Genomic DNA, 27445 nt, shown 5'->3' on the forward strand with positions numbered 1-27445 from the left:
CCCCAATAAACGTATCTGCATGAAAATGACCCAAGAAAGGGCACGCTCACGTATACGGCAGCAGTGAAAATGGATGACAACATTTTTTTTCTCTGCGTCTAGTACAACTCCATCGCAGTCCAGCTTGTGACATGCACTATATCGTTTGCTAAAGTTAGTTCATTTGAATATGAAACGGATGTTGTCGCTAAACAAAGGCATACTGTACTACTTAACCTTGACAATTGCGTGTTCGGAAGGAGTATCGTCCCATCCCCTAATTAACATTATTTTCGAAAACTGTATATTCCATTCCAGAAAATACAGTGTGAATAATCATTTTATTTTGCATGCATATAATGTGCCCAACAGAATGCACAAACCAACTAAATGCCTGTGGACTTCCTGACCTACTTTGCACATTAGAATATTTAATTATTTATAATGAACTTATTGGCAGAGTGATAGTACGCAAGAGTAGCCTCGCGTTCGTCTGTCTCGGGATCAACAAAGTGCGACTATATTGCTATAATGACGTTGGAATAAAATACACAATATGCCTCGTTTGTAAGCGTGGAAAGAATAAACTTTATTTGCACTGCATCAAAAGGAACACAATTTATATGAGGAAGGCGACTCCAAGTGGACGACAATAATATTTGCACTGAACTCAAAACTCCATCGACTGCCACTGTAAAGACAAAACTTTAAAGCTGTAGGAGAAAAAATACCGACTATAGTGAATTAAAAAAATACTACACCATCACATTAACTCCACATGAATAAAATAACACCCAGTCAGACTCCATACTGTCTTAATTATTTTCAGTCTGTAGTCCGAATGTATGGACAATTCCGAATATCCGGGCATTTCTGGTAATACCCACGATGCAACGCGCGTCAGCGGGTGAAAACAATCCATTGCTTTTGCCTGTGACTAGCATATAAAGCTCGCAGAAAATCATGCCTATAAGTTGTCGAGCGGTAGGGTATCCCAACCATAACACAATGGAAACTAAATCATCATTCCATTTTACTGTCGCATGGATTCAAGCGACACGTTTAGCGCTTCTCGAACGACTTTGCGTCTCTTCATTTCTCACAAGCTAACACATAGCCACCTAGAAACTTCCTGGTAGGCCTTTCACAATAAAACACGATGTCTTAAATGGTTAAGCCCTACGGGCGACGATCAAACCATAAAATTGAACTCAAGCGATAAAGAAAAAAATTGAAAAGTAATTTTTACCTGTAAAAGTTGAAAATATTGAAAGGTACTGAAAAAAAATGTTGTTTTTTTAAAAGAGAAAGGGGACCATGTGAGGAGAGAATACATTTCAATTCAATGTTAACTGCTTTTGAGGTGATGAACAGTCTTTGAACTGGTAAAAATGGTGATGTCATCCTACCTGAAAGAAGATCAAAACCTGGAGAAATTAAAACGGAGTGGAATGTTAAAAACTTCTGAAAAGAGAAAATAAATGCTACAGAAGCACTAAAAGGTAAAAACGAAACTATTCTCCCAATCCAAGTCCACACAAACGTGACCAAAAACTTTCTGTACACATGCCAAGGGCAGTTTATTTAATAAAATACACAACTTAAAAACAATATCAATAACTGTACAATAAACAAAAATATCACTTGAACGTGACTAAAAAATGTATTTGTGTTTTCATTTCATGTTGGTATGATGTCAAAGTGTGACTCAATGTGAATTTGCCATAGGACTTAGCGTCTTTTCCACAAAAGAGTTTCTTTAGGCTTCTGATTGGGGAAAATGGCCAGTATGATTTTTTTTTTTTTTTTGGAACTCCATTTTTTTAAAATCCTGAGTGCAGAAAATTCCCTCCGGTTCCACCTTTGGCTCCGCCTATTTTTCTGAGAGTCTGGCTGTTGCAGGCTATGCTGCCGAATGGCCACGGCCATGCCTTGAACCAGGCGTTAACCAGGGTCCCCCAAAATGGCAGACCGCAATCTTCGCTTCTTGGCCGCAGCCGCCACTGAGTCCGGAGCTTTGTCGCGATCCTCCTCGCCACAGGGCGGCGCCGCCGCAGTCCAAGTTGAGGTCGAGCTCGTTGCCCTGCATCTCCTCGTCGCTTTTCCTGCGCTCTTGGGCCGGCTTCGTCACGTGGCCGTCGGCCTTGCCGACCCCCAGACTGGCGAGCAACTTTTGCCGTGTCCTGCCTACGAGACACGGCGCGCAACGTCACAAAGAAGAAAACCGTGTTGACGAGAGTAAATACAATGCGATGCCATTTCACACACCTGATCCTTTGGGCGCCGGCGAAGCACAGCTCATCCTGTGACCACGCTTGAGTGTATCAGAAGATCTTGGCATCAAGTAGTCATTGTTGCACTCTGAAAAGGAGTATGGAATTAAATATGAAGTTTTTGTCCAAAAAAAAAAAAAAGATTACAACATTAGGTAGGGATGTAACGATTCAGTCAAGCTCCGATTCCATTTTCGATTTGACGATTCACTCAAGCCCCCGATTCCATTTTCATTTCCTGATTTTCAATTCGATTTTTTTTAAAAATCGCGACCGTGCGCTAGTGTGGTGCTGCAGCCATCCACAAACGCAATTTTCAATAATGTTTGGCGCAAGCGCATTATTTGATCTACACGTTCGAAATGTGCCATGCATCTGGAATGGAAAAAAATGTAAACATTTTTTAGCACTCTAAATGAGTATATTTGAATGATCTAGGTATGTTATGTCTTTTGTTAGGTATTGCTGTATAGGGCTTGTGAGTGCTGAGATGTCCGAGTTCGATTTGTCTCGATTCAAATCGCTGAATCGATTTTTCGCCGATTTTCGATTCATCGTTACATCCCTACTGAGAACCCATTGAACGCCTTGTTACCTTTGTTCTTGAAGATGCCCTCTATCTTCACGGAGCAGCGGGACTGCGCAATGCTAGGCTTGGAGCAGGTCCCCAAGTCCTCCGGGGTCTCCGAACCGTCAGCGGTGTTCACCGGACACAATTCGGGCTTGTCATGGCAGCGCTCCGGAACCGTCGTCAGCTCGCAACTGCTGGAGAGCTGTGAAACACCCGGAAGGAAGTGAAGCGAGATTTATAAACCACCCCGCGTGAGAGCGTGTTGTCATATATGAAATGGGAGAGTGCCTCACCTTTCCACTGTCAATTGTGTCCTCGGATGAGTGTGAGGCCAGGGAGCTTGTGTCCGCTCGACTGCTGCGTTCACTTTGACTATCGAGATCTTCTTCATCCCTAAAACACAACACTTTCTCAAATTCTGGTTTCAAATGTGACTGCGGATACTGTTTTATCGTCTGCGCACATGTGTTGCTGCGCTGTTTGTGTTCAATCCATTGCCAAAGGGCTGTAGCACCACAACATGAATGTTAATTAGCGTTAGCATGAAGCTAGTGGACTGAAAGGCTACACAAATACATGTAGACAAAGTTGTTGTTGTTTCTCGTTTAGTTTGACAGTAAATTTAAACTGGGAGCGGCAATAAATAGCTTGAAAGCTATTTTTTGACCAATTGCTGCTTATTGGTTGTGTTCACTGCCGCCAAACAATTTTCTGACTTACCTTTGGCCCTTAAGTAAGGGTTCCTCGAGTGCCCCCATCAGGTGCATGGTGCGCTCCTGGATCACCTCCCTGATATACTGGACCCATTCCTGCTTGCGCTGAATGTTGGGTGCCTATTGATTAGGAGGACAAAAGCAAAAATGCCCCGTTAGGCCCAATTCTACCTGTGCAAAGTCTAGCAAAAAAGCAACCCAAAAAAAAAATTCCACCCATGCGCATATAGAATTGCGCTTGGCACTAGACTAACTATGGGAATGAAAATAAGGCCCAAAAGTGAACAATAACATGATATATATCATATTAGTAACTAAGGATATAACGATTCACTCAAGGCCCGATTCGATTTTCAGTTCCTGATTTTCGATTCTATTTATTTTTTTAGAATCACAAGACCAGGTGACTCTTGACTCGAATCGATTATTCGATCGTAATTTTTTGCATCGATGCATATTTTAAACAGTTTAAATGGATTTTAAATTGATTTTCAATTAATCATTACATCCCTAATTAGTACTAAGGATAAACCGATTATCGGCCGGCATTTTGATGGATATCGGTATCTGCCTTTTTCAAAAACGTGATGGCCGATAATACATCAACTTAAAACTGTGTTACTTTGAAAGGAACTATTTGTTTACATTTTCAGTTAACTTTATTAGAGATTCTAACTGACCCTGGGAACACTCTGCACCTTTTGGTTTTGTTTGGAGTCAAAACAAAGACAAGTGAAATTTTAACATTTCTGTTATTTTTAAATTTTGGAGAACTTAATTTACTGTCGTAAACTATAGTTGAGCAATTGTTTAAGTTTTTGAGTAACTTTTGAGGACATGCTGATGACCCTGGGAGCTCTCTGAACTTTGTTAGAATTTTACAACAAAGACAAAGATGCATATTGTCAAAAATGTATAATAATAAATAACATCAACATTATGCAAATCTGTTATGCAAAAATGTTCAACAAATACGTGTAAAGGCATTTCAACAAAGTTAAGAATTTTAACCCTTTCATGCATAGTGGTCACTACGGTGGACAGCTATTTAAAAGTTGCTTTCGCCAATATTAATGAATCTAAATTTAGAAAAATATTTTTAACCTTTCATGCATTAATTATGATTTAATGTTATTATTTAAAATATAAATATAATTTTTAGTTTAATTAATATAGGCGAAAGCAACTTTTAAATAGCTGTCCACTGTTGTGACCACTTTGCATGAATGGGTTAATTAGTTTTATTTTTTGATGCCAATATTTTCCTTTTTACCGAAAATAAATATCGGCTCCAAATATCGGTTATCGGCCTCTTCGTCTACTAATAATCGGTATCGCTATCGGCCCTGAAAAAAACATATCGGTCTATCTCTAATTAGCACAGTTAGTGGAAATGCCATGTGGGTGAAATCTTAAAGTTGTTTTGAGGAAAAGGAAAAAGGAGGAGCGCCTAACCTTAAGAACAATTTTGTCCGATGTCGGCGTGCGACCCGTCCACAGGGCAAACTTGCACGGGTCTCCCTTAATGTGCTCCGTCAAACCTAACCCGGAGGTCTGGGGAGAAAACGGAATGAAACTCTTTACTAGGAACGTCACATAAAGTCGACGAAAAGTGCGTCAAGAAGGACTCACAATGAGTTTCCTCTTATAGATGTATTTGTTTTTGCCGTGGGCGTCCTGGACCTCCCTGCTGAAGACTAAGGACATCTGGAAGAGGAAAAGGTGTCTCTTTTGGAGCTTGTGTGTCAGCGATTTTGGCCTCCACACCAGGATGGGATCTTGGTGGATCAGCTTGCCCTGCGACTCAATGTTTCCCTCGAAATCTGAGAGAGGAGAGAGGTGGCAACGTAAACAAATGGCAGCTCAACAATTAACCAAGGTGTGCGTGCTCCTCCGCGTCCGTGTTCAGTCACCTTCCAGCACGGAAAGATGCATGGCGTCGTTAGCCACCTTGGGAACGTTCAGCATCACCTCCAGGGCGTCCTGGATCTGTTTTTTGTCTTCTTTGCAGCAGTTTAGCAGGTCCTAAAAAATTAGTTAATAAATTGAGTATTCACAACTTATCATAGGGAGGAGAGTGGCTGAGATGTTGTGGACTGTGAGAGCCATTATTTGTTGCTCCCACACAGCGCAGAGAATATACGCATTGTAGGGATGTAACGATTAATCGAAAATCGATTTAAAATCGACTTCTCAAAAGACGCATCGATATGAAAATTAAAAGAATCAATATTGAGATTTTGATCGCTAAAGTATTTGTAATGATAATAGTCAAATCTATTGTACATTTATTTATTTTAATGTTTAGTTCTGGCACTAACAAAACACTGATGATTTGACTTGTGATTTTTTGGGGGAGTTACAAAAAGTTAAGGTTTGTAAAGTGCAGATGTTAAAATAAAAACATTTTTTGGTCTTGAAATGAGCCATTCAATTTGTTAAAAAAAAAAAAATCGAATTGAAATCGGGAATTAAAAATCGAAAATCGAATCGGGGCTTGAGTGAATCGAAGTGTTGTTATCTTTGTTTGTAGGTGCTGCTGAGTTAAAGTATCAGTTCTCTGAAGGTTTATAATCATCTTTACATCTATGCTGATTTCCGTTAGCCTAACTGTGTTTCGCATTATGTGTTGGCATTAAGCTAGCTAACTATAGACAAAATCATATGGTATTGTTGAGCATGTTTGGTCACTGTTTCAATTTCCAATGTTTAATTCTTGTGTTTGGCTTTATTTGTTAGGTGTCGCTTTTCTTTTTGTGTCCCTAGGAAAGGAGTTTTTAAAAACACTGCTGATTTTAAACGATGACAAAAATTGCCAATTCACTGGGCGTTACCTTTAGCAGGAGCTGATATTTGGTGATTCTCTGCACAGGCTTAATCAGGTAGGACAGGATTGAGTTGGCCAGTTGGTACTTCCTCTGAATTTTCTGTTTAACGAAGCGAAAGGAACGTAAGACAAAGAAATATCACGTCCTTTAATGATCTTGCTATTTAACTTACACCAAAAAAATTCACAGCCTGCTGCTCCTCCACGATGAGCTGAGAGGAGTTTGGCTGGTTCGTGCAGTATTCCACATATATCTGGAACCTTTCAGCCTACAAAAACAAAACAAAAAATGATCACGGTTCTTTCGGGCTCATTTATCAATATGATTATAGCGAAAGTGATACATACCCATGTGACAAAGCATTGGCCAACATCTTCCGGCATTTGTTCATATTTCTCGAGCTCTTTGAGAAAGATGCTGAAAAATGAAAGGTCATGGAATTTGATTGATACATTTGCGCACACCTTATCGTTCATGAGTAAGTGCTCTAATTTTTTTTTTTGTTGAATGTGAGCTAATTGAACACTAGGAGGAGCTATAACAACAGCATCGTAGCTCTTTTTTTTTTTTTCTGAGTAGACAAACTCTTTTCCTGTCAGAAAGCCAATAACAGAGTCTGATGCTTACCTTTGGTGGAATTCATAAATTTCTTGCAGGTGCCCAAAGATGATGTGCTCCTTATTGAGGATTGCTTGAGGGACATCCTCCCCCCCGTTGGTCATCTCCAACAGGTAAGTCTGCATGAAATCACAAAGATTTGATTGTGTTCCTTGTAGAGTTAAGAAAAAAAAAATCCATGCAAGCAGAAGCGAAACTCACATCAACGCACTCGCGCAGGTCTCGCACGTAGGCCTTCTCCGTCTGAATCAGCTCTGTCACGATGAACCTAAGCGAAAGCAGAAACAAACCATGATTGTGTCTGCGGTTACCGAGCGGAAGGGGACGTAACGATTAATCGGAAATCGATTAGAAATTGGTTAATCGGATAATCGATTTGAATCGAGCTCTGCAGCAAGTAAAAAAAAATCTAATCGAAAATCGATTAAAAATCGATGCAAACTGATTAATCGGATAATCGATTTGAATCAAACTCTGCAGCGATTTTTTAAAAAATCTGATCCAAAATCGATTAAAAATCAATTCAAACTGATTAATCGGATAATCGATTTGAATCGAACTCTGTAGCGATTTTTAAAAAATCGAATCGAAAATCGATTAAAAATCGATTCAAACTGATCAATCAGATAATCAATTTGAATGGAACTCTGTAGCGATTTTTAAAAAATCGAATCGAAAACCGAATCGGGCTTGAGTGAATCGTTACATCCCTAGCTTTAATCAATAAAGCAGCCAACTGTGTCTTCAATGTCACAAATGGTATAACTAGTCACATACACTTTTTTGCGTGCAGCTTTTCTTTTCTCCTCGTTGACCTCATGGTCGTCATCCCTCAGCTTGACGTCTGACCCCGGAGCTGTGTCAGGAATGATATCCTGTTGGAGTTCCTCACTCTGACAAAGGAGAGACACAATATTTGTCTTACTCGTCGGGATCCAAGTAAAATATTCTACCGACCGAATAAAATCGAACAGGCTTGATAGCCGGTAACAGCCAAATCCGACTTACGGCCTCGCAGGTGTCAGCCCGGATAGCCAAAGTTGGCTCCAGGCTGCAGCTGTGCTTGTCCATTAGCGCAGAAAAATCCTGGTAACAATTGTCCACGTCCGTTGCCCATTTCTTCATCTCGAAGGCGTGAATGTGACCTTTGTCACTGTACTTGTCCGCCAGTTGGATGAGCAGCTTCACGCACTCCTCTGTTTCCTGCAGAGGAGCATTTTTGCATGTTTGCTTTAGGGCTGAACAATTAATTGGATAAAATTGAAAATGAAAAAATACATGGGAGGAAGACCTTGAAAAAAATAATCAAATATTAAATCGCAATCGTGCATAGCCCCTAAAGTGACATGGAGGGGGAAAAAAAATTGAAACATGTTTCTCATTAGGACGAGAAACTATCTCGTCCAAATGAGAAACTTTCTCATCTTAACGAGAAAACTTTCTCGTTCTAATGAGAAAGTTTCTAGGAGGCAGCGTTGCTGTCTCCAAACAACGGGAGACGTAGTATGGAGCCCCTAAAGTGACATTGGGGTGGGAAAAACAATTTTTAAATTTGAAAATTTAAATGGCTCATCCAAATGAGAAACTTTCTCATCCAAACGAGAAACTTTCTCATCCAAACGAGAAACCTTCTCATCCTTGGTGATGATGAGGACAACAAAAAAAAATCTTACCTCTCCCGTTGCATAGAGCCAGCAATACTACCTCCTAAAAACTTTTTCATTAGAACGGGAAAGTTTCTCATTAGGACAAGAAAGTTTCTTGTCTTAATGAGTAACATATTTCAATGTTTTTTCACCCCATGTCACTTTAGGGGCTCCGTGGAATCACAATATTGGGGGGGCAATTTTTTTTTTTTTTTTCAAAACGGTTCAGCCCGAGCCTACCGAGGTGGGCGTGTGAGGCGCAACCCACCTTGGCGATGACGTGGAAGTCCTCGCGCTCTTTCTCCTGCTCCTGCGCGCAGCCGTCCAAGCCTGCGTCAGTGCGGCGACGCGTGGCCTGGTAAAGCTCGCTTAGGTCGTGAATCCTCCCCAGCAACTAAAAACAAACAAACGCGTGATGTTTCTGGTCGAGCGTGCGAAGACGCCGCACGTAAGAGACGGACGTGTGTTTTCTAACTCGTCCACCTGTTTGGCCCGATGTTCAAATGCCACATGATGCTGACACTGTTCCAGACTCTGCTCCCTCATGTTCCAGAAGTGAAGGACGCGAGTTTCTCTCTCCAGCAGGCCATCAAGGATGTCTGCGGGAATACAATAACGCTAACACGTTAGCATTCGGGCAAATATTTATATATGTACTATATGTATGTAGAAGTTTACAACTCGTTCATATGAAGTCATGGTTTGCCTTTCCTTCGTTTACGTGTAATCAAGCTAATATTGTTTATTATTTATTTTTCAAATACGTGGGACCTTGAAAAAAGAATCCCATATTATTGTTTTAATTAATTCAATTACTATTCTAATTTAAGTTTATCTTCAACACATTTTCACTGAGTCATTTTAGTGCTATTTTTAATATTGATATTCAAACCGTGGATAATGTTACAGTCGCTAACAATAATATTGAATATACCTTTTACTTATTTCTGGCTTGTTTTTGATCAACATTTAGTGAAATATTGATAATGACTCGGGATGTAACGATTCACTCGAGCCCCAATTCGATTCGATTTTCGATTTTCAGATTAGGAGGAGCATCATTTTTTTAGCACTCTACATTAGTATGTTCTAAGGACCTAGGTAGGTTTTGTCTTTTCTTAGGTGTTGCTGTTTAGGGCTTGCGAGCGCTGAGATGTCCGAGTTCATAAACGCAACACTCGTGAGTCTTGACTCGAATCGATTATTCGATTATGAATTTTTTTCATCAATAAATATTTTAAGCAGTTTAGATTGATTTTTGATTCATTGTTACATTGATCATTGGTGTAAGTACCACATTTTTATGCCAATATTCGGTTATGGCAAATATAAATCCTTTCATTTTGGCTAATAAATAAATTAATTGATTCATGACTTGTCCAAACTGACCTTTAACTTGTTGCTCTGATGTTTCGACTTGACTCATTTCCACGCTGCCGTTGTTCCTTTCCATGTATTTGAGGAAGATATCCGCGATTCCTCTGACCAGAGAGCACGCCTGAAAAAAATGACAAACACTTACATTTAGAGGTGCACCAACGACAAGGATGTAACGATTCACTCAAGCCTCGATTCGATTGATTTTCGATTTTCAGTTCCCGATTTCAACTCGATTTCTTTGAAAAAAAAATTTCCTTTAACAAAATGAATGAGTCATTTCAAGACCAAAAGATGTTTTTATTTTAACGTCTGCACTTTCTCCTTGTTACAAACAGTAACTTTTTGTAAACCCCCCAAAAATCATTTGTAAAATCATAATCATTTTGACCGTTTAACTACATTTGGTCTTATCAGTGTTTTCTTAGTGCCGGAACTAAACATTAAAATAAATAAACGTACAATAGATTTGACTCATTACAAAACCTTTACTGATCCAAATTCCAATATCGATTCTTTCATCACATCGATGCCTATTTTAAGCGGTTGAAATCGATTTGAAATCGATTTTCAACGAATGGTTACATCCCTTGGGATGTTTTTTTTGCAACTCTATTTCCATGGTGTCATTTTTAACCTTGAGGAAGACTTCCTTCTGATGCAGGTGTTTACTGATCCTGAGGGTCAAATCCGTCTCAAAGTTGGGGTCACGTTCGTCCGCTCCTCCGCAACAGTCCTCCTCCCCCTTATACTCCTGCTCCAGACGTTCCAACAAACGACCCACCTGGCAAGGGAGAAATGAACTCTTTTCATGATTGGATTTCCCGCCTATAATGGGGAATACCACCCCAGTGGTGTTTTTCTTAAAGCCCATAAAAGCATCATTTCTAGACGGTGACCTTTTTTTCTGAATATATGTTGACAATAGCCGTCAAATTAATTCACGATATATAATCGCGATATATAATCTAATGTCGGACATTGATATGTAACGCATGTCCTACTTGTTCTGAGGTCTTGCAGAAGGCCACGGAAGCGACAACCAGCTTGAGTTTGTCCTCCGTTTGGCGCAAGAGCTGCAGCCAGTTGGATGCTGAGTCCTCGGCGCAATCTTTGATCAGGTCCATACGGTGATGCCTGTTTTTCCGAATCCAAGAGCAGAACATAGGCCAGGTGCTCGACAATCTGGAGGGTCTCCTGTAGGCGCAAAGTGGAGACCCGACGATTGGTGCGGCAGCATTTTCCCCCAAATTGCAATCTTTTTTTTTTTTTTTTTCCCCATGATAAAATATTAGCGCTATTTTGTCTCTTTCCTCGGCCCCGCTTCAAGATATCGCTTACTCAACTCACACAACAGAAAATCAGTGCTGTCATAAAGTGCAGTACGTAAAATTGAACATGGAACTAAACAAATACGTTCCAATTTATTAATTGCACGTGATGTAAATGTCACTGCGGTTTTCTAGCATCGCAGACAACGGAGAAAGTCCAATAACGCTTAACGCTTAACAGTAATGGAAAAAAAAAAATATCACCGCAGATAAAACGTCGCAAATTGTTTAAGACGACGCCAAAAATAAAAAATAAAAGGCAAAAGTGAAATAAACACATTTCCAGTCTTCCAACTGAATGGCTTAACGTACGGCGACCGTTAAAACGCGGCGGTTTGGAAAGCGGCCGCGGATACACAAGCGCGGCTATTTTCCGTCGAAACGGACGTTAAATGATAAGAAAAATAATTTAAAAGTTTGTAACAGTAGCATACAAATGAAAGAGAACGTTTGCGAAGCTCTTGTAACGGTTGCCAACTCCCGGGCATTACCCATTCAATTTGATATTCGAAAGACATATTTTACTTGGCAAAAAAATTAAAAACACACGCAGAGAATTTAGAAAAGTCAGGATCTCATCAAAAGTATCACAAAAACTTGTCCCGGTAACAGGTGCAGGTAACAGGTTCATCTTTAGATTGCAGTAATTGCTGAATAAAGTTTCCAACTCACCTTCAGTTTGTCAAAAGTTTGCAGGAGGTTTAGATCCAAGCGGTTTGAGTCCAAAAAAGTAGTCGGGAAGAAAAGTTTCTGCCTTTGGATGATATTCGTGTGTGCTCCACCACGGCAACGCAAAGAATGGGGAACTGTTGTGTTTTCCTCCACTCTATAAGGTCATCGGATGCGCAGTTTTCAGTTGATCAAAGAGGCGATCGTGACGTCATCCGCACTGTGACCTCCACACGACTTGCCCAACAGGTAATAAATGTGATGTAAATGTAAATGCGGTGGGAGTAATTATTGTATATTTTATGTCAGAATTAAAAATAAAATATATTTTATTTAAAAAAAATAAAACAAAAACTATAACAGTTGGAAATTGGACCAAATCACACAAAAGTATAACGCTGGAGACAAGTAGGGGCGGAGCCATGCAGGCCCCACCCAGATTGACAGGTTGCCCACACAATGAGATTCATGAAAAAAAATATATAAACTTTTAAGTTTTTAGTAAATTATTAAATTGACCCACATTAGCCATATTCTGGCCCCACCCCTGAGACGAATCCTGGACTTTTTTTTTTAAACAAACTTTATTGAAAGCAACAATACACAATGTCAATACATAATAAAGAAATGTAGTTTAACTGGCGGCACGGTGGTCGACTGGTTAGCACGTCCGCCTCACAGTTCAGAGGTCGTGGGTTCGATCCCGGCCCCGGCCTCCCTGTGAGGAGCTTGCATGTTCTCCCCGTGCCTGCGTGGGTTTTCTCAGGGTACTCCGGTTTCCTCCCACATTCCAAAAACATGCATGGTAAGTTGATTGGACTCTCTAAATTCCCCCTAGGTGTGATTGTGAGTGTGGATGTTTGTCTCTGTGTCCCCTGCGATTGGCTGGCAACCAATTCAGGGTGTCCCTTGTCTACTGCCCGAAGACAGCTGGGATAGGCTCCGGCACGCCCCGCGACCCTTGTGAGGATAAGCGGAACAGATAATGGATGGATGGATAGTTTAACTGCAGTCTTTTGGTCCAAATGCATTGAGGGTCAGACAAGAACTTACATCATCCAGATATATTTAAAAGGGAAATCAACCGAAACATTTTTTTTTTTTTCAAGAATATGTTCTATGCAAGACCACTAGTTGAAACAAGGCATTCTGATGAATATTCCGTTAGTGGAATATAGTTAATCCACCCGTTTTTAGCCATCCCTGGGGCGGCCATTTTGTCACTTCTGTCTACTGAAAATGACATCACAGTTGCTCAGGTAACGACCAATCACAGCTCAGCTGTTTTCTGAAGCTGAGCCGTGATTGGTTGTTACCATGTAAAATCGGGCATTTAACATGAAGGGTTATACTTTAGGTATTTTTCTACTGAAACAAAATATTTTCACCCTAACACATTGATTAACACGCAGCTGATGTATCATGAATAAAATGAACGATAATGAAAGAAAACGATTTATGATGTAGTTTCTCTTTTGAGCTTTGCCCAAAATCAGCAGTAACGTCCCTGGAAATTTCCCCAAATAGGCCATGTGTCTTACATGTGTCACACACGTTGTTCAGACTGCAGCAGTCACCACGTCACGCAGCCCAATTAACCAATCACAATCGATCCGGGCTCCTCTTTCGCACTGAATTCGCAAGAAGGGACAGAAAGCGTGCCTGAAGGCGGGCTTAATGACCGAGCCCACAGAGGTGGTTATAATACAATATTAAAAAAAAAAAAAAAAAAAAAAGGACCGATGGGGAGGAATGATTTATGAGGTGGTTAAAAACTGCGAGGCAGGCGGGGGATTGAGAAGAGACAAAGTGATGCTTCAGCACGCCGGACAGCTCGTTTCTGGAACACGATTCCCGATGGTTTTTACTTCACCTCACCGCCAGTAAATTTCCCAAAGATTATATTCCAGGTAAGAATATTGCGGATTGTAACGACGATGTTAGGATGAATGGTGCGCGAATGCAGTTCAATTCGTGGATCTTAAAAGTGAATCAAACTGGAGAACGTGTCCTTTCTGTTGTCATTCATGGTTAGCTGAATAGTACAATAAAACGTGCGTGTGCGCGTGTGTTGCAGGGATTCATTGACGTATCCGTCTGTAAATGTGCTGTATTGCAGACACAGCCACTGCGTGCGCTGAGTGAATTTTTTTTTTTGGCGCATAAGGAATTCCTGCAATTCACCAGAGGAGGGCGCTAATGCACCGTTATTTGTCGGCTACAGGCGGACAATTGACTTCACGTTACTATCTGTCTATCTTGAAGCTAGCTAGTTAGCTAAATGGCTTTCTCTCTCACTAGCTAGCTGTCTCTCTCTCTCTCTCTCTCTCTCTCTCTCTCTCTGCCTGTTTTTATGCTCACACGCACAATCCAATGTCTCTGAAAACGTCTCTTATTCCAAAAGAATTATTATTAGTGTGTGTACAGTGTGATTTAATGTACAGAACACTCCCCAGATAGCAAAAGATGCGAAATCAATGTTGAATTAGGGTTAAGGAGGTTGATGTTTGGTTTTAGTTGAAGACTGATGTTTAATCAACGTTGGTTCAACAACATTTTGTCAGCATTGAAGTTTGTGATTCAAAGACGCTGTTGGATCTACATTGTATTTTGGTTGAATTAAAAAAATTTGAAAGGTCAATGTTTAATTAATGTTGAATCTGTGTTATTTACGTTTGCCCTTCTCTATTTTTCTACTTCAGCGGTGGGAGGTGGGAAGGGGGCATATTCTGAGGGGGACAGACCTTTTTCAACTGCAAAAAGTGTGTGTACTGTACCTCTCTCGTACCTCAACCCAAGCATATTTTTTTTCAAGAATATGTTCCCAGCAGGTCCACTAGTTGAAACACGGCATTCTGATTAATTTTGCGTTTGTGGAATATAAGTTTAAGAAAACTATGTTTGAAAATATATATAATATATAATAAAAAATATGTTTGGTTTGACTTCCTTTTAAAGTAGAGCAGCATTTCTGTTTTTCAGATCCTTAGATCGTTCTTTGCTACAAGGTGGTATGAGGCTGTAATAGTGACAATTTATCACCTAATTTAACACATTTACGCCCCATTCACACCTGAGACCTTAATTGGGCCCAACTTGGACATTTTCACTGAAAACGGAAGTCAACCCAAACATATTTTTTTTAAAGAATTAATTCCTAGCAGGGCCACTAGTTGAAGCACGGCATTCTGATTAATTTTGCGTTTGTGGAATATATAAGAATATATAAGTTAAACAGCAAAATGCACTCATTTTTAGCCATCTCTGGGCTCGGCCATTTTGTCTTCTGTCGACTGAATGACATCACAACTGCTCACAACCACCAATCACGGCTGACCTGTTTGAGCCGTGGTTGGTGGTTGTGAGCAGTTGTGATGTCATTTTCAGTCGACAGAAGACAAAATGGCCGCCCCCAGAGATGGCTAAAAACGAGTGGATTAACGCTTATTCCACAAACGCAATATTTATCAGAATGCCGTGTTTCAACTAGTGGGCTTGGCTAGAACATATTCTTGAAAAAAAATGTTTGGGTTGACTTCCGCTTCAACTCATATTCCACAAACGCAATATTGAACTTGTTTCAACTAGTGGGCGTGCATAGAACATATTATTGAAAAAAAAAAAAATGCTGGGGTTGACTTCCGCTTTAAAACCTGATTTGGATTTACTTGTAATAAACGCTGTTCTTGTTTTCAGAATCCGCCCCCCAGGATGCCAGGGAACCTTTCACTGTGGGTTTCCACACCTGCTTATCCTCTATTCAACAGCTCCGTCCATTCTCCGTTGAACGCCACCTCTCCACACTGGGAAGCGCCAACCTTCACTGTCGCCGCCCGCTGCCGCGTAGCTGCCACCCTGGTGCTCTTTGTTTTTGCTGCTCTCAGCAACCTGTCAGTGTTGATCAGTGTGTGCTGGGGCCGAGGTTACCGCCTGGCGGCACACCTGCGCCCCCTCGTCGCCAGCTTGGCGTCGGCCGATTTGGTGATGACCTTCGTGGTGATGCCGCTGGATGCCGTTTGGAATATTACGGTGCAGTGGTATGCGGGGGACATCATGTGCAAGCTGTTGTGCTTCCTGAAACTCTTTGCCATGCATTCGGCAGCGTTCATACTGGTTGTTGTGAGCCTGGACCGATATCGTGCCATTCTTCATCCTCTGGATTCACTGGATGCGGGGCTGAGGAACAAACGCATGCTGCTGGTAGCCTGGACACTCAGTTTGGTGCTGGCATCTCCACAGGTACGTTTTGGGCTTTCTTTTACGATATTTACAGGTGAACTGATCCCGAGCCTGTCAGAACATATGATCAACAAAAGAGTGGATCTCAAGGTTTCCACGAAAGAAAAAAAAAAAAGAAGACATTTATTCAGCAAGTTATACTGCTGTTATGAATACAAATAATCCTCACGTCAAATTGTCACCATCGGAAAGTGAAAGTCAACCCAAACATATTTTTTACATGAATATGCTCTATTAGCCTACTAGTTGAAACAAGACATTCTGATAAATATTGCGTTTGTGGAATAAGAGTTAATCCCGTTTATAGCCATCACTGGGGGCGGCCATTTTGTCACTTCTGTCGACTGAGAATGACATCACAGTTGCTCGGGCAGCTAAGGACCAATCATAGCTCACCTGTTTTCTGAAGCTGAGCCATGATTGGTCGTTATCTGAGCCCTAAGCAACTGTGATGTCATTTTCACTCGACAGAAGTGACAAAATGGCCATCCCCTGCGATGGCTAGATTTAGCTGCTTACCTCATATTCCCCAAACGCAATATATATCAGAATGTCTTGTTTCAACTAGTGGGCCTGCATAGAATATATTCTTGAAAAAAATATGTTTAGATTGACCCTCCCCCTTTTAGCAGCAATGTGCACCTGTTTTTAGCCATCTCATGCGGCGGCCATTTTGCCACTACTTCGACTGAAAATGGCATCACAGTTGCTCAGGGCTCAGGTAACGACCAATCATGGCTCAGCTCCAGAAAACAGGTGAGCCGTGATTGGTCGTTACCTGAGCTATATTAATCAGAATTCCATGACTCGTGAATGCACATATTATTGCAAAGATTTTTTTATGGGTTGACTTCCTCTTTAACTGTTTGAATGAAAAACTTTTGCTTGCAACTGAAATGATCAACTGTTGGTATTTAACAAGTTTAATCAAGCTGATTAGGATTGGTCCCATTTTAATATGGTACAACAACGTTGAATTTAATTTGCTGTATGTAATTTTAATGTTTGTAATTTAAATTCAATATTTAAATAACATGAAGGTTCGCAGGCACATTTTTAAACTGAAACATTTTTAAAAAACGTTTTTATATGTCTTTTCACAGTCCAGCCATTCAATCAATGAATTAAATTTACCGTATATATATTTTTTTATTATTTTCAAACGTTAGAGTAAAAGAGGGTCTGAAAATGTCTGGCAGTTAATAAGTTAAGGGTAATATGTACACAGGTTTCATGACTTTAGAATATCATTTGTTTGTATACTCAGTGTAGATGGCCGATAAACATTTGGTGTAGACTGTCGCTGAAACACAATACCTACAAAGATGACGTATCGTATACCTGTAAAGGTTAAACCTAAGACACTTCGCCTCTGCAGGCTTTGTTCCCCGCAGTCGCCTCTGTGAGACAGATGAGCTAAAAATAGCGCTAGTGAGCAGCTTGTTGAAGCTTGGACCAGATTCATCATCGATAGGAGAGAATGGTGGATAATGGGCTGACAGGGAGCTTGCATTCGGCTTGCAGCGTGAAGAACCTCGACCACGAGCGCGATAGTTAAACAATGTGCTTGTCGGTCGCGTGTCATTGTGATGGTCCTTAATTTGATATTTCCAACACAGCAAAGACACGGCTCAGAAACAACATTTTTCGCCGTTGTAGAAGCAGAACATTTCACCAGTTTGAAAGTTTGAAATGAAATTTATATGTAGGTTTGAAATTGCCCCAAGGAAATGTTTCTGGAGAAGAAAATACCGTTTGCTCCTATTCGCAATGTGGAAACGCTTCTTGTCGTTTTTATTGCGTTGATTATCTTGGGATAATTTGTTCCCAAGAAATGGGTGGAGCTAAATGTCCATCGATGCTGTTCAATTGAGATTTGTCAAATTCTGTGTTACAGTTGGAATGGATTGTCTAACTGACCAGCATTATTATTTTCCATTCATGAGTCAATTTACTCTCGGTTCCTATTACGTAATAATATATATTTTTTTATTCACTCATGATGAACACACTTTCCTGAACAGTACACTTGAAGCAGGCTTTTTCTGGTGTTGTAACTTCTGTTCAGTCGTTCACTTGCAGCATGGCTCTAACCCCAAACCGATGTGTATTTTGTTTTGAATTTTTGCTTTTATTAATTTTGCCTTTTTTTTTTTTTTTTTCAAAGCAAGTTTTTCTACAGGTGAGTAAATCCTATAGCACTTCTTACAGTGAGGACTGACAAACTGCTTTTCATGGTTAAATAAGAATAAGAATAAGAATAAGAATAAGAATAAGAATGCCTTTATTGATCCCACAGTGGGGAAATTTTCATTGTTACAGTAGCAAAGATATAGGTCACACAGGGGCGGCGGCATAATGTGGCCATTAATGTATAACATTGACGGCAAACATTTAGAATCAAACCTATGTAGATATACGCAGTAACATGTGTATATACACATGTGTATATACACCAACCTACATCTACATAAAAAATATGAGGAACACTCATTTCGGCCTGTACATAGTACAGAGGAAAAAATACTCTAAGTGACAGTGCTGCAGTGCTGTAGTGAAATGTAAGGAACAGCATTGGATAAAAATAAAACTAGACTAACAGTAGTGGGGAATGTTGAGTATTGCACGGTATTACAGTAGTGGGGAATATTGGGTATTGCACGATACGAGCTCAGGTGCAGGACTGCACAATTGCACTAATGACCGCCAGTTTGTAGAGACTACACAATGTTCTTGTTAAAGAGTCTGACAGCAGCAGGCAAGAAGGAACGGCGGAATCTCTCCTTTGCACAGCGAGGGTGTAACAGTCTGTCACTGAAGGTGCTATGGAGTGCTGTTAGGGTGCCCTGGAGGGGGTGGTCCGGGTTGCCCAGCATTGATGACAGCTTGGCCAACATCCTCCTGTCCCCCACCGAGTCCACAGAGTCCAGGGAGCAGCCCAGGACAGAGCCGGCCCTCTTGACCAGTTTGTCCAGCCGCTTCTTGTCCCGGGCCGAGACGCCGCCTGCCCAGGTGACCACTCCCTGGAAGATGACCGATGCAACCACCGAGTCATAAAAGTTCCTGAGGAGTGTCCCCTGAACCCCAAAAGACCTCAGTCTCCTGAGTAGGAAGAGTCTGCTCTGACTCTTCCTATAGAGGGCGTCTGTGTTGTCGCACCAGTCCAGTTTATTGTTCAGATGAACACCCAGGTACTTGTAAGTTGAGACTCTCTCAACATCTGTTCCCCGGATGTTCACTGGTGCAGGTGAAGAGTGCTGGCGCCTACCGAAATCCACCACCATTTCTTTGGACATTACAGTCACAAAACATTGTACGGGTACTATGTCGTATGGTGTCACCTTATTGAAAGGGATCTCTTGCAACTGTGCTGCATTGGAAAAACAAAATCATGATGTAGCATGTGAGCTTGACGGAAAGGTGGCCATAGTAGAGGTAATTACAGCTAGCTAGTGGCGATAGCTGTTATTCTGTCCCTGAGTAGAAAAAGGGGATGTTTATTTGAGAAGTGTTCATTTGTATTGTGGACTGACGAATTGAGGCATTCATTAGAACGGAGGCCCTTATTTTCCATGCTCTGTGTTATAAATGGAAGTCAAATTACAAAAAATTAAGTCATCTATACTCTCTCATTGTTTTTTTTTTTACTCTAAATTTCCTTTGAGACTGCTAAGCAGTCAACCACACATATGTATGTCCTCCACAGCTATTGTTGCTAGGAAAGGTTAATAAGGCTGCAAATTGATTGCTGACTCTCGCTTTTGGAATAGATTTACCCCTCATTAATAATTAAATCAAGATGTGCTTGATCAAGATGGTTGATTTTACAGGATTGGTTTAATTACAGATGAGTGTGTTGTTGCTTGGCCCAGGTGCTCAAATGATGGCGTCCTTACCGTAAAAGGTTGCAGGTTCGATCCTCATTCCCACCTATGACCATATCTGCTCCTAATGCTGTGCAAGCAGTTCAGCGCTAAAAAATGTTGGGTTATTTTCCGAGCCCACTCGCTGGGTGGATGTGAATTTTGGGCGGACACTTATTATTTTGATCGAGAGGATTAAAACGAGAGGATTGGCCAAACAAATCATGCGACTGATTTATTAGTGCGGCGATAGGGGAAAGTTGCTTTTGCTAAAATTTTTCCTTTATTTTTTTTTTAAACACAGCTATACTGATAACGCAGTTACCCATTTCTGGACAGGTTTAAGGTATTAGTATGCGTACAATTTACCCTTTGTTGGATCAAATTCTTGACCCAACGTGCAGGGTCAAATTCTCAACCGTTGGGTATAAATAACCCAGCATTAATCCCTTTTTGACCCCCTTTAGCCATTTCACCCAGTTTGGGTTTTGTTTGACCCAGCAGTTTTAAGAATGTATTGTATTTTTTTGTTTTAAATGCTTAAAGGGGGAATCAACCCAAACATATTTTTTTCATGAATATGTTCCCAGCAGTCCCACTAGTTGAAACACGGCATTCTGATTAATGGAATATTAGTGGAATATGAGTTAAGCAGCAAAATGCACCCATTTTTAGCCAACTCAGGGGGCGGCCATTTTGTCATTTCTGTCGACTGAAAATGACATCACAACTACCCACGGCTCAGGTAACGACCAATCACGGCTCAGCTTCAGAAAAACAGGTCAGCCATGATTGGTCGTTGTGAGCAGTTGTGATGTCGTTTTCAGTCGACAGAAGTGACAAAATGGCCGCCCCCAGAGATGGCTAAAAACAAGTGGATTAACTCTCATTCCACAAATGCAATATTTATCAGAATGCCTTTTTTCAACTAGTGGTCTTGCAGAGAACATATTCTTGAAAAGAATATGTTTGGGTCCACTTTAAAGAGTGTGGAGGGTGTAAAACTATAAAATAAAATATTTCATCCAGTTTCTCTCAATGGCTGATTTTCACCAATTGCGGGTGGTTCTGAAACGTATCCTCGGCCATAAACAGGGGTTCACTCGACCGCCTTTGTTATATACTGTACTTCCTTTCGGTGCATACTGTATTTTCATTGTTGCTTTGAGCCTGTACATGTAAGATTATCACCATACTGGATAAGTGGTGCATTAATTGGATTTTAATGCACAACATTGGACCAAAGAACTGTTGGCTTCAAAGTTCTTTGGCGTTTGTACGAGATAAACAAATGTCCCATTTGTTTACTGCAGACAAACGACGACTAACCAAAAGTGTTTACCTGTGACTGCACGCATGCTTCATCTTTGCGCTCTCCTCATTCTCAGCTTTTCATCTTTCGGGCCATTAAGGCAGATGGAGCCGACTTCACTCAGTGTGTGACCCACGGGAGTTTCCAGCATCGCTGGCAGGAGACGGCATACAACATGTTTCACTTTGTGACACTGTATGTCTTCCCTCTGCTTGTCATGACCTTCTGCTACACAAGCATCCTCACCAAGATCACTGGGCAGATGCACAAGAGCAAAGGTGTGTGGAAGTTGGCACATTTCAAAACCATTCAGTCCCAACTCAGCAAATGATGACGTGAAGAATTTGTATGTCCCGCCCCCATCATTAGTTGTTATAATGTTACCGTCTCTGATTTCAAATACAATGGACAACACAAAGTGTTTGAGTTATTTCCTCCCAGCTGCAGAAGTACGACATTTAATTTAAATGCAGTGATGACCTTTAACGAGACAGCAATGCCAGAATAACAGATTCGTCGAAGAATAATCATTTTAACTCATTCACTGCCATTGACGAATTGACTTGTCTGTCTGTGCAGCCATTCAATCCCAGGAATTTATCTATATTTTTTTTCACATTTTTTTTCAAACGTTAGAGTGAAAGAGGGTCTGAAAATGTCTGGCAGTGAATGAGTTAATAGGGTTGGGTTAGCTTAGCTTCTGTACTGAGTGGCAAGGCAGGAGAACAGAACAAGTGTGTTCTCATCTCTCACTTCCTTGTTTTCAACCAATCAGTCACCATTCGATAGGGCCACACCAGAATCTTGAAAAATCATTGACGGTTTTGCTTTATTGCCAAGCTTTTGTTTTTCAACTGCAGCGTGTATAGAGAAAAATGAAAATATTATAGCTGCACCTACTATACTTTACATACAGTGCTGAATCACTTTAGTGTTAAATAAAAATATGTTGAAGCAGCCCTTGTCTCCTTTGATTTTTCCATACGCGCATGCGTCCAGCCCAGCGAAGTCTTTTGGGACCGTCTCATTGGTTGATTCGCATTTTTGCTATTTGGTCACAAACTGCAATGCGAAACCACTTATTTTAACCCTTGGAATATATAATAACAACAACAACAACAACAACAACAACAAAAAGCTAATTTCTTTCAGTACAGTGGTGCCTTGAGATGGGAGTTTAATTTTGTTTCATGACCATGGCTGGAGGGGCCAAATCAGCAGCGCATAGGATGACACAACGTCATAGAATTATGATAATGGCACTGGTTTAAAAAAAAAAAAAAAGAATCCTCAAATGTTCTGTAATGAAATGATAGCACACATTTTGGCATTGACAAAAAAGTAGTAATGAGTTGAGTAATGAGCAAGTTATAATCCAATTTCAATGTGAATGCAGTGCCTTGGGCGGCAACATTGTCCGTTCCGACATGGCTGCCATGGCAACAGCACCCTGGCGAATCTTGCCTTCATATCTGTCGACTCAGTAAGATGCAGTAATATAAGTGATTTGTCATAGAGGAAACAAAATATATGCCTGCGAGTCTTCTTATGTTGTCTGTCTACATGTGTTCCTCCACCATTTGTTCTTAAGGCGTTCGAAAACTAAATCTATGGATGCTAAGGGTTAGTATGTCAATGGCACTTTCCATTATATGTTAGCATTAAGCTAGTGGGCCATTCTATCGGGCATCGTTGTTTGGTTGTTTCAAATACACAACAGGTAATTCTCTTTGTTTCATGTTTAGTTTGACAGTAAACCTCAACTGGCAGTGGCATTAACCAGCTTGAAGCCTTTTTTATGATAAATTGTTGATTTTTTTCCCCCCAAACTTATTGTGAATAAGTTTGCGCTGACAAGTGTTTGGCCAAATGGTGGCTTGTATCTCGAAAAACTCATAAATTGCGTCATTCATGTCTAAAAGCACCACTGTAGTTCAATTAAGTCACTATGTGCTGTAGAAGGGCTTTAGTATAAGTCGCATTTACCTTTTTTATGTCTTTAGATGGTGAGCGATGTCTTCGACGTAGTGGAAAAGACAAGATTCCCAAAGCCCGTATGAAGACACTGAAGATGACCATAGTCATTGTCAGTTCCTTCGTCATCTGTTGGACCCCTTACTACATTCTGGGCATCTGGTACTGGTTCCAACCAAGCATGATCAAGCACACTCCAGAGTATGTCCACCACATACTGTTTGTCTTCGGCAACCTGAATACATGCTGCGACCCCATCATCTACGGCTTCTACACGACCTCCTTCCGGGCCGACCTGGCCGACGTGTTGGCGTGCTGCCGTCACAGGCGCACCAGCAATGACTCGCCACGCTCTGTGGATCGCCTTTCGGCGAGGAATCCAGGAGCTGCTGGGGAGATGGAGTCGGACCTGAGCTCCAACCCACACAGCGGTAACCTATGATGGACAGAGGACATTTTTTTGTCTGGTTACCTCTAATGTCTCTTATAGAATGCACAAGGGAATAATGTGAGTGTATTATAAGATTGGGGAACTGTTTTAAAATGAAGACCTCCACTCATGGTAATCACTCTAATAACATCTCAGATACAACTGAATATGCTGCAACATCCATGTATACTAGTTAAATGAATGTACAATATGTGAGAATTTCAACACCTGTTTCTTGTAGTATCTTAGACAGTTACTGAAAACAGACAAACATTTAGAGCTGAGTTTTCCATCTTCTATTTTCCCTCTTCCTTGAAGACTTTCTTTGTGATTTTGCAAATTCTCTACATTTCTTCCACACAAAATTAAAACAAAAACTATGCTTGGTGCATTTTGGCACAGTCATGCTAGAACAGAAAAGTCCCCAAATTGTTCCCACAAAGTTGGATAGAACTGTTTAAAATTTCTTCGTAACTAATTTATTGACCAATCTCTGTTGGAATAATTACCTAATTCATATGAATTTGCCACATTACTACTCTTTCCTTATTCTTTCTTACCTGCCGCAAGGACTGCAGGTGAAAGTTAGCTACAAAGCTACAATGTGATACCAATGCTGGGCAAGCTAATTGGTGAACATAGTGAGCTAAGCTAAAAGCTAGCAATGTAACTAGCTAAGATAGCAATGTAACTAGCTAAGCGACAAAAAAAAAAAGACAAAAGTAGCTAAACTACATCAAAGTTTCTTCAGCTGGGTGCCGCCTCTTTAAGAAATACTGTACTGACTTAACTTTTGGGCTATGAATGAACACTTTTAATAACTTTTCTAGTCTACTTGCCACAGTGACTGCAGATGGAAATTAGCTATAATCTACAATCTGGTGCCAGTGTGAGGAAAATGTAGCAACAATAAAATGATAAAAATAACTCAACTCAAAGCTACTTAATCTGGGCAGAGCTCGGGGAAAAAAATACATTTTAAAATGTTGTAACTGTACTTTATAAATGAACACTTTAATCATGCTTCTGACCGCCACTCCAATGCTTTAATGACAACACTGTTGTTATTAACATGACTAAACAGTGTGTGGTCATCATTCTCCTCTATTAAATTTAGCGGATTTTTTTTTTTTTAGTTATCAAATATGGCCTGACACTTGTATAGCGCTTTATACCTTTGGTTCTAAAAGCGCTTGACACTGTACCTCACTTTACCTACTTATGACGCAGCATCAGGAGCAACTGGGGGTTCAGTGTCTTGCTCAAGGATATTTCGACAAGGTCACAATGGCAGTAGATCGCACCGACAACCTCTGGGTTGGGAAACGACCACTCTACCACTGAGCCATGCCGCTCCAAATACCAAATGAATTACTTGAAGAGACCACAACAATTTGGTTTTGTGGAGAAAACTGGCACAAAAAATATTTGTGAGTAACAAAGTCATACTTTTCAGCTTCATCTGTCATTTATCCCCCCCTACCAATTCCTGTCTAGTGTCGAGGTTTCCTGCACACATAGGTGCAGTTTTATTCTACTGCTGCCAAACCATGTTGCTAGCTAGTGATATGTTAGCTGTTGATATTCGAGACATACAGTACCTGTGTTCTTGTACTTGTGCTGAATGTCTCGGGTGTCGACTGGAGTTTACTTTTTCGGGTTGCACAGCTAAACGTCGAAATGGTAGGACTGGATAAGTATCATGGATTTGTTAAAATAATATGAGACGCACAAACCTCCGCCGCTCCTGGCTTCCTCTGCCATTATATCCAATTGCACATAATCCACGATCACTCCATACAACTCGCAGGCATCGTCTAGCGCAGTGATCTCAAATGGAAGATATGCATTTATGGAAGATATGCATTTAGAAGTGCCTGGGAAAACGTTTCATCTGTTTGATGCTAAGTGTTAAGTAATCCCGAGGTTCTTGACTGGAGAGCAACGCAACCACAATACGACTGAGAAATGTATTACTTTACAGAGCATTTGTTTACAAGTTTAATGTTTACTGTAAAACAAAGATGCAGTTATACCTACCAAGAATTATACCATGGTCTTTATTTACTTTCTTTTTGATTATTATTATTATCTTTTTTTTTTCTGTTCAGATAACCGTGGAAGGTAATTTAATCAACAACCGACAAAAATGGCTCAAGACAGAGAATGCTGAAAAGGACTGATGCTCCAGATTTTTGAAAAATGGAAGTGTCTTGATTTGGAATACCTAACAATGCCTACTAGACTACGTACTACTTTTGTAATTTTGCACCACCCAAAATCTTATGGGCATAAAAGACACATTTCACACTATTGTTATGAAGAGGACTGACAAATGCCTTGATGTCATCAATATGCTGCCGATAGCCTCTGGGGGGAATATTTGCATTGTATCTGGGCGTTGCTGTGGTATGCTCTCATCTCTTGTACTTGTACTTCAACAAAATGACAGCAACTCAGCAACCACTCATAATTTGTAAGGGAAAAAAAATGCAGTTTCTTTTAATAACACTATGCTTTGATTTTCATTATTGTGCTATTCACTTGTTTAGGTTCATATTGGAAACTTTTGCCCATACTAACATAATTTCATGCAGTTGAATCAGCACAGCCAAAAATTCACTGCAGTGTTTTCCTCCTCCATATAAGGAGGCAGTTAAAAAAAAGTACTTATTCTGCAATATGTCATCTGAACTCATACAGTCTTTTGTTCAAGTGAATTACATTTGTGGTTTAGTTAGATTTTTGTATACGACTGCAGGGTACACAACAGTTCTGGCAATAGTTGAAAAGCTTGATTTGCAAGCACACATTCATGGCACAGACATACATTTCACTTGATATCATCTTAGAACGAGAGTTTTTCCTGCCAAAATGCAGACAATGGAGTATTTCTATGAGAATTTCTATAACCTTGCATGATTGTGAAAAAAACTGAATGTGATAAGTGATGTGCAAAGTAATACTCATTGGTCACTAGTTAGTGTTAAACTCAATGATTCTCGCGATTGGCAAGAAATAACCTGTTCTTCACATGTTCAGACAGTACAGTACTTGTATGCTCAAAATAACTGTTTGTGCAATTTATAATTTGCTGAATGAGACACTATCGAATATACTTGAACAGACGTTATGTGATCAAATACAGTACTCAATAAAAGTGATGTCAAACTGGTTATGAAAATAGTTGTGATTCATCAATTAAACATGGAATACTCTACTGTATGTATAGTGCCGTGCAAAATTATTCCCCCTTGTTTATCTATTTTATTTTATACACGGAAAGATACTTCTCAAAAAAAGTCAACACTAAAATGAGTGTTGTTTTTTCACCACAGCATACTGATAACCTAAAAAATAACCCAGCATTCACTCAGCCAACGTTGGGTTAGCTATTTCACCCCATTTGGGTTACTTTTGACCCAGCAGTTTTAAGAGTGTATACAGAGGGCATGGTATCACTGGACTAACTGGGCAAATGTGTTGAAAGTTTGCCCAAATGAAATTGACAAGACACAGAGATGAATTAAAAAAATGTCTTTATTTGGTTTTAGGCATGTTGGAATATGAGAAATGTAAATCCAGACATGGAGAGCAGTTTGCAGAAAAAACAGAGACCAAG

General features: G+C 40.4%; 2 protein-coding genes across 3 annotated transcripts; one reads left to right on the forward strand and one right to left on the reverse strand.

The window, feature by feature from the left end:
• Positions 1–1629: 1629 nt before the first annotated feature.
• Positions 1630–12149, reverse strand: LOC147132570 (triple functional domain protein-like). Its single transcript, XM_086014122.1, has 21 exons — positions 12009–12149; positions 11010–11202; positions 10643–10789; positions 10018–10126; positions 9112–9227; positions 8897–9022; positions 7991–8185; positions 7760–7875; positions 7184–7250; positions 6992–7101; positions 6712–6781; positions 6537–6632; positions 6371–6463; positions 5450–5561; positions 5169–5359; positions 4992–5090; positions 3544–3656; positions 3117–3216; positions 2848–3025; positions 2248–2340; positions 1630–2166 (listed from the first exon to the last, which is right to left on the reverse strand). The coding sequence occupies exons 2-21, from the start codon at positions 11169–11171 to the stop codon at positions 1883–1885; spliced, it is 2577 nt and encodes an 858-aa protein (XP_085870248.1). The 5' UTR covers positions 11172–11202; positions 12009–12149; the 3' UTR covers positions 1630–1882.
• A 1450-nt stretch (positions 12150–13599) lies between these two features.
• Positions 13600–27370, forward strand: gnrhr1 (gonadotropin releasing hormone receptor 1). Of its 2 annotated transcripts, XR_015082035.1 has the most exons (5): positions 13600–13915; positions 15702–16244; positions 21496–21697; positions 23423–25253; positions 25935–27370. XR_015082035.1 is itself a non-coding variant. In XM_086014123.1 (4 exons), exons 2-4 carry the CDS (start codon positions 15717–15719, stop codon positions 23833–23835), a joined length of 1143 nt encoding a protein of 380 aa, XP_085870249.1. In that variant the 5' UTR covers positions 13600–13915; positions 15702–15716; the 3' UTR covers positions 23836–27367. The 2 variants fall into 2 exon arrangements, 1 of the variants encoding a protein (XP_085870249.1); XM_086014123.1 differs by having other exon boundaries at positions 23423–27367.
• The last annotated feature ends 75 nt before the right edge of the window (positions 27371–27445 follow it).

Source organism: Filicampus tigris, chromosome 18 (assembly GCF_054856515.1).
Source record: "Filicampus tigris isolate MCC_2025a chromosome 18, RoL_Ftig_1.0, whole genome shotgun sequence".
Lineage (NCBI taxonomy): Eukaryota > Metazoa > Chordata > Actinopteri > Syngnathiformes > Syngnathidae > Filicampus > Filicampus tigris.

Coding starts and splice junctions, on each gene's coding strand:
- LOC147132570 (XM_086014122.1), bottom strand. CDS start 11,171: ATGTTCTGCTCTTGGATTCGGAAAAACAGGCATCACCGTATGGACCTG. Junction 10,127..10,642: donor AGAAGGAAGTCTTCCTCAAG/GTTAAAAATGAC, acceptor CATTTTTTTCAG/GCGTGCTCTCTGGTCAGAGG. Junction 6,633..6,711: donor GCCAATGCTTTGTCACATGG/GTATGTATCACT, acceptor TTGTTTTTGTAG/GCTGAAAGGTTCCAGATATA.
- gnrhr1 (XM_086014123.1), top strand. CDS start 15,717: ATGCCAGGGAACCTTTCACTGTGGGTTTCCACACCTGCTTATCCTCTA. Junction 16,245..21,495: donor TGGTGCTGGCATCTCCACAG/GTACGTTTTGGG, acceptor CCTCATTCTCAG/CTTTTCATCTTTCGGGCCAT. Junction 21,698..23,422: donor GCAGATGCACAAGAGCAAAG/GTGTGTGGAAGT, acceptor TTATGTCTTTAG/ATGGTGAGCGATGTCTTCGA.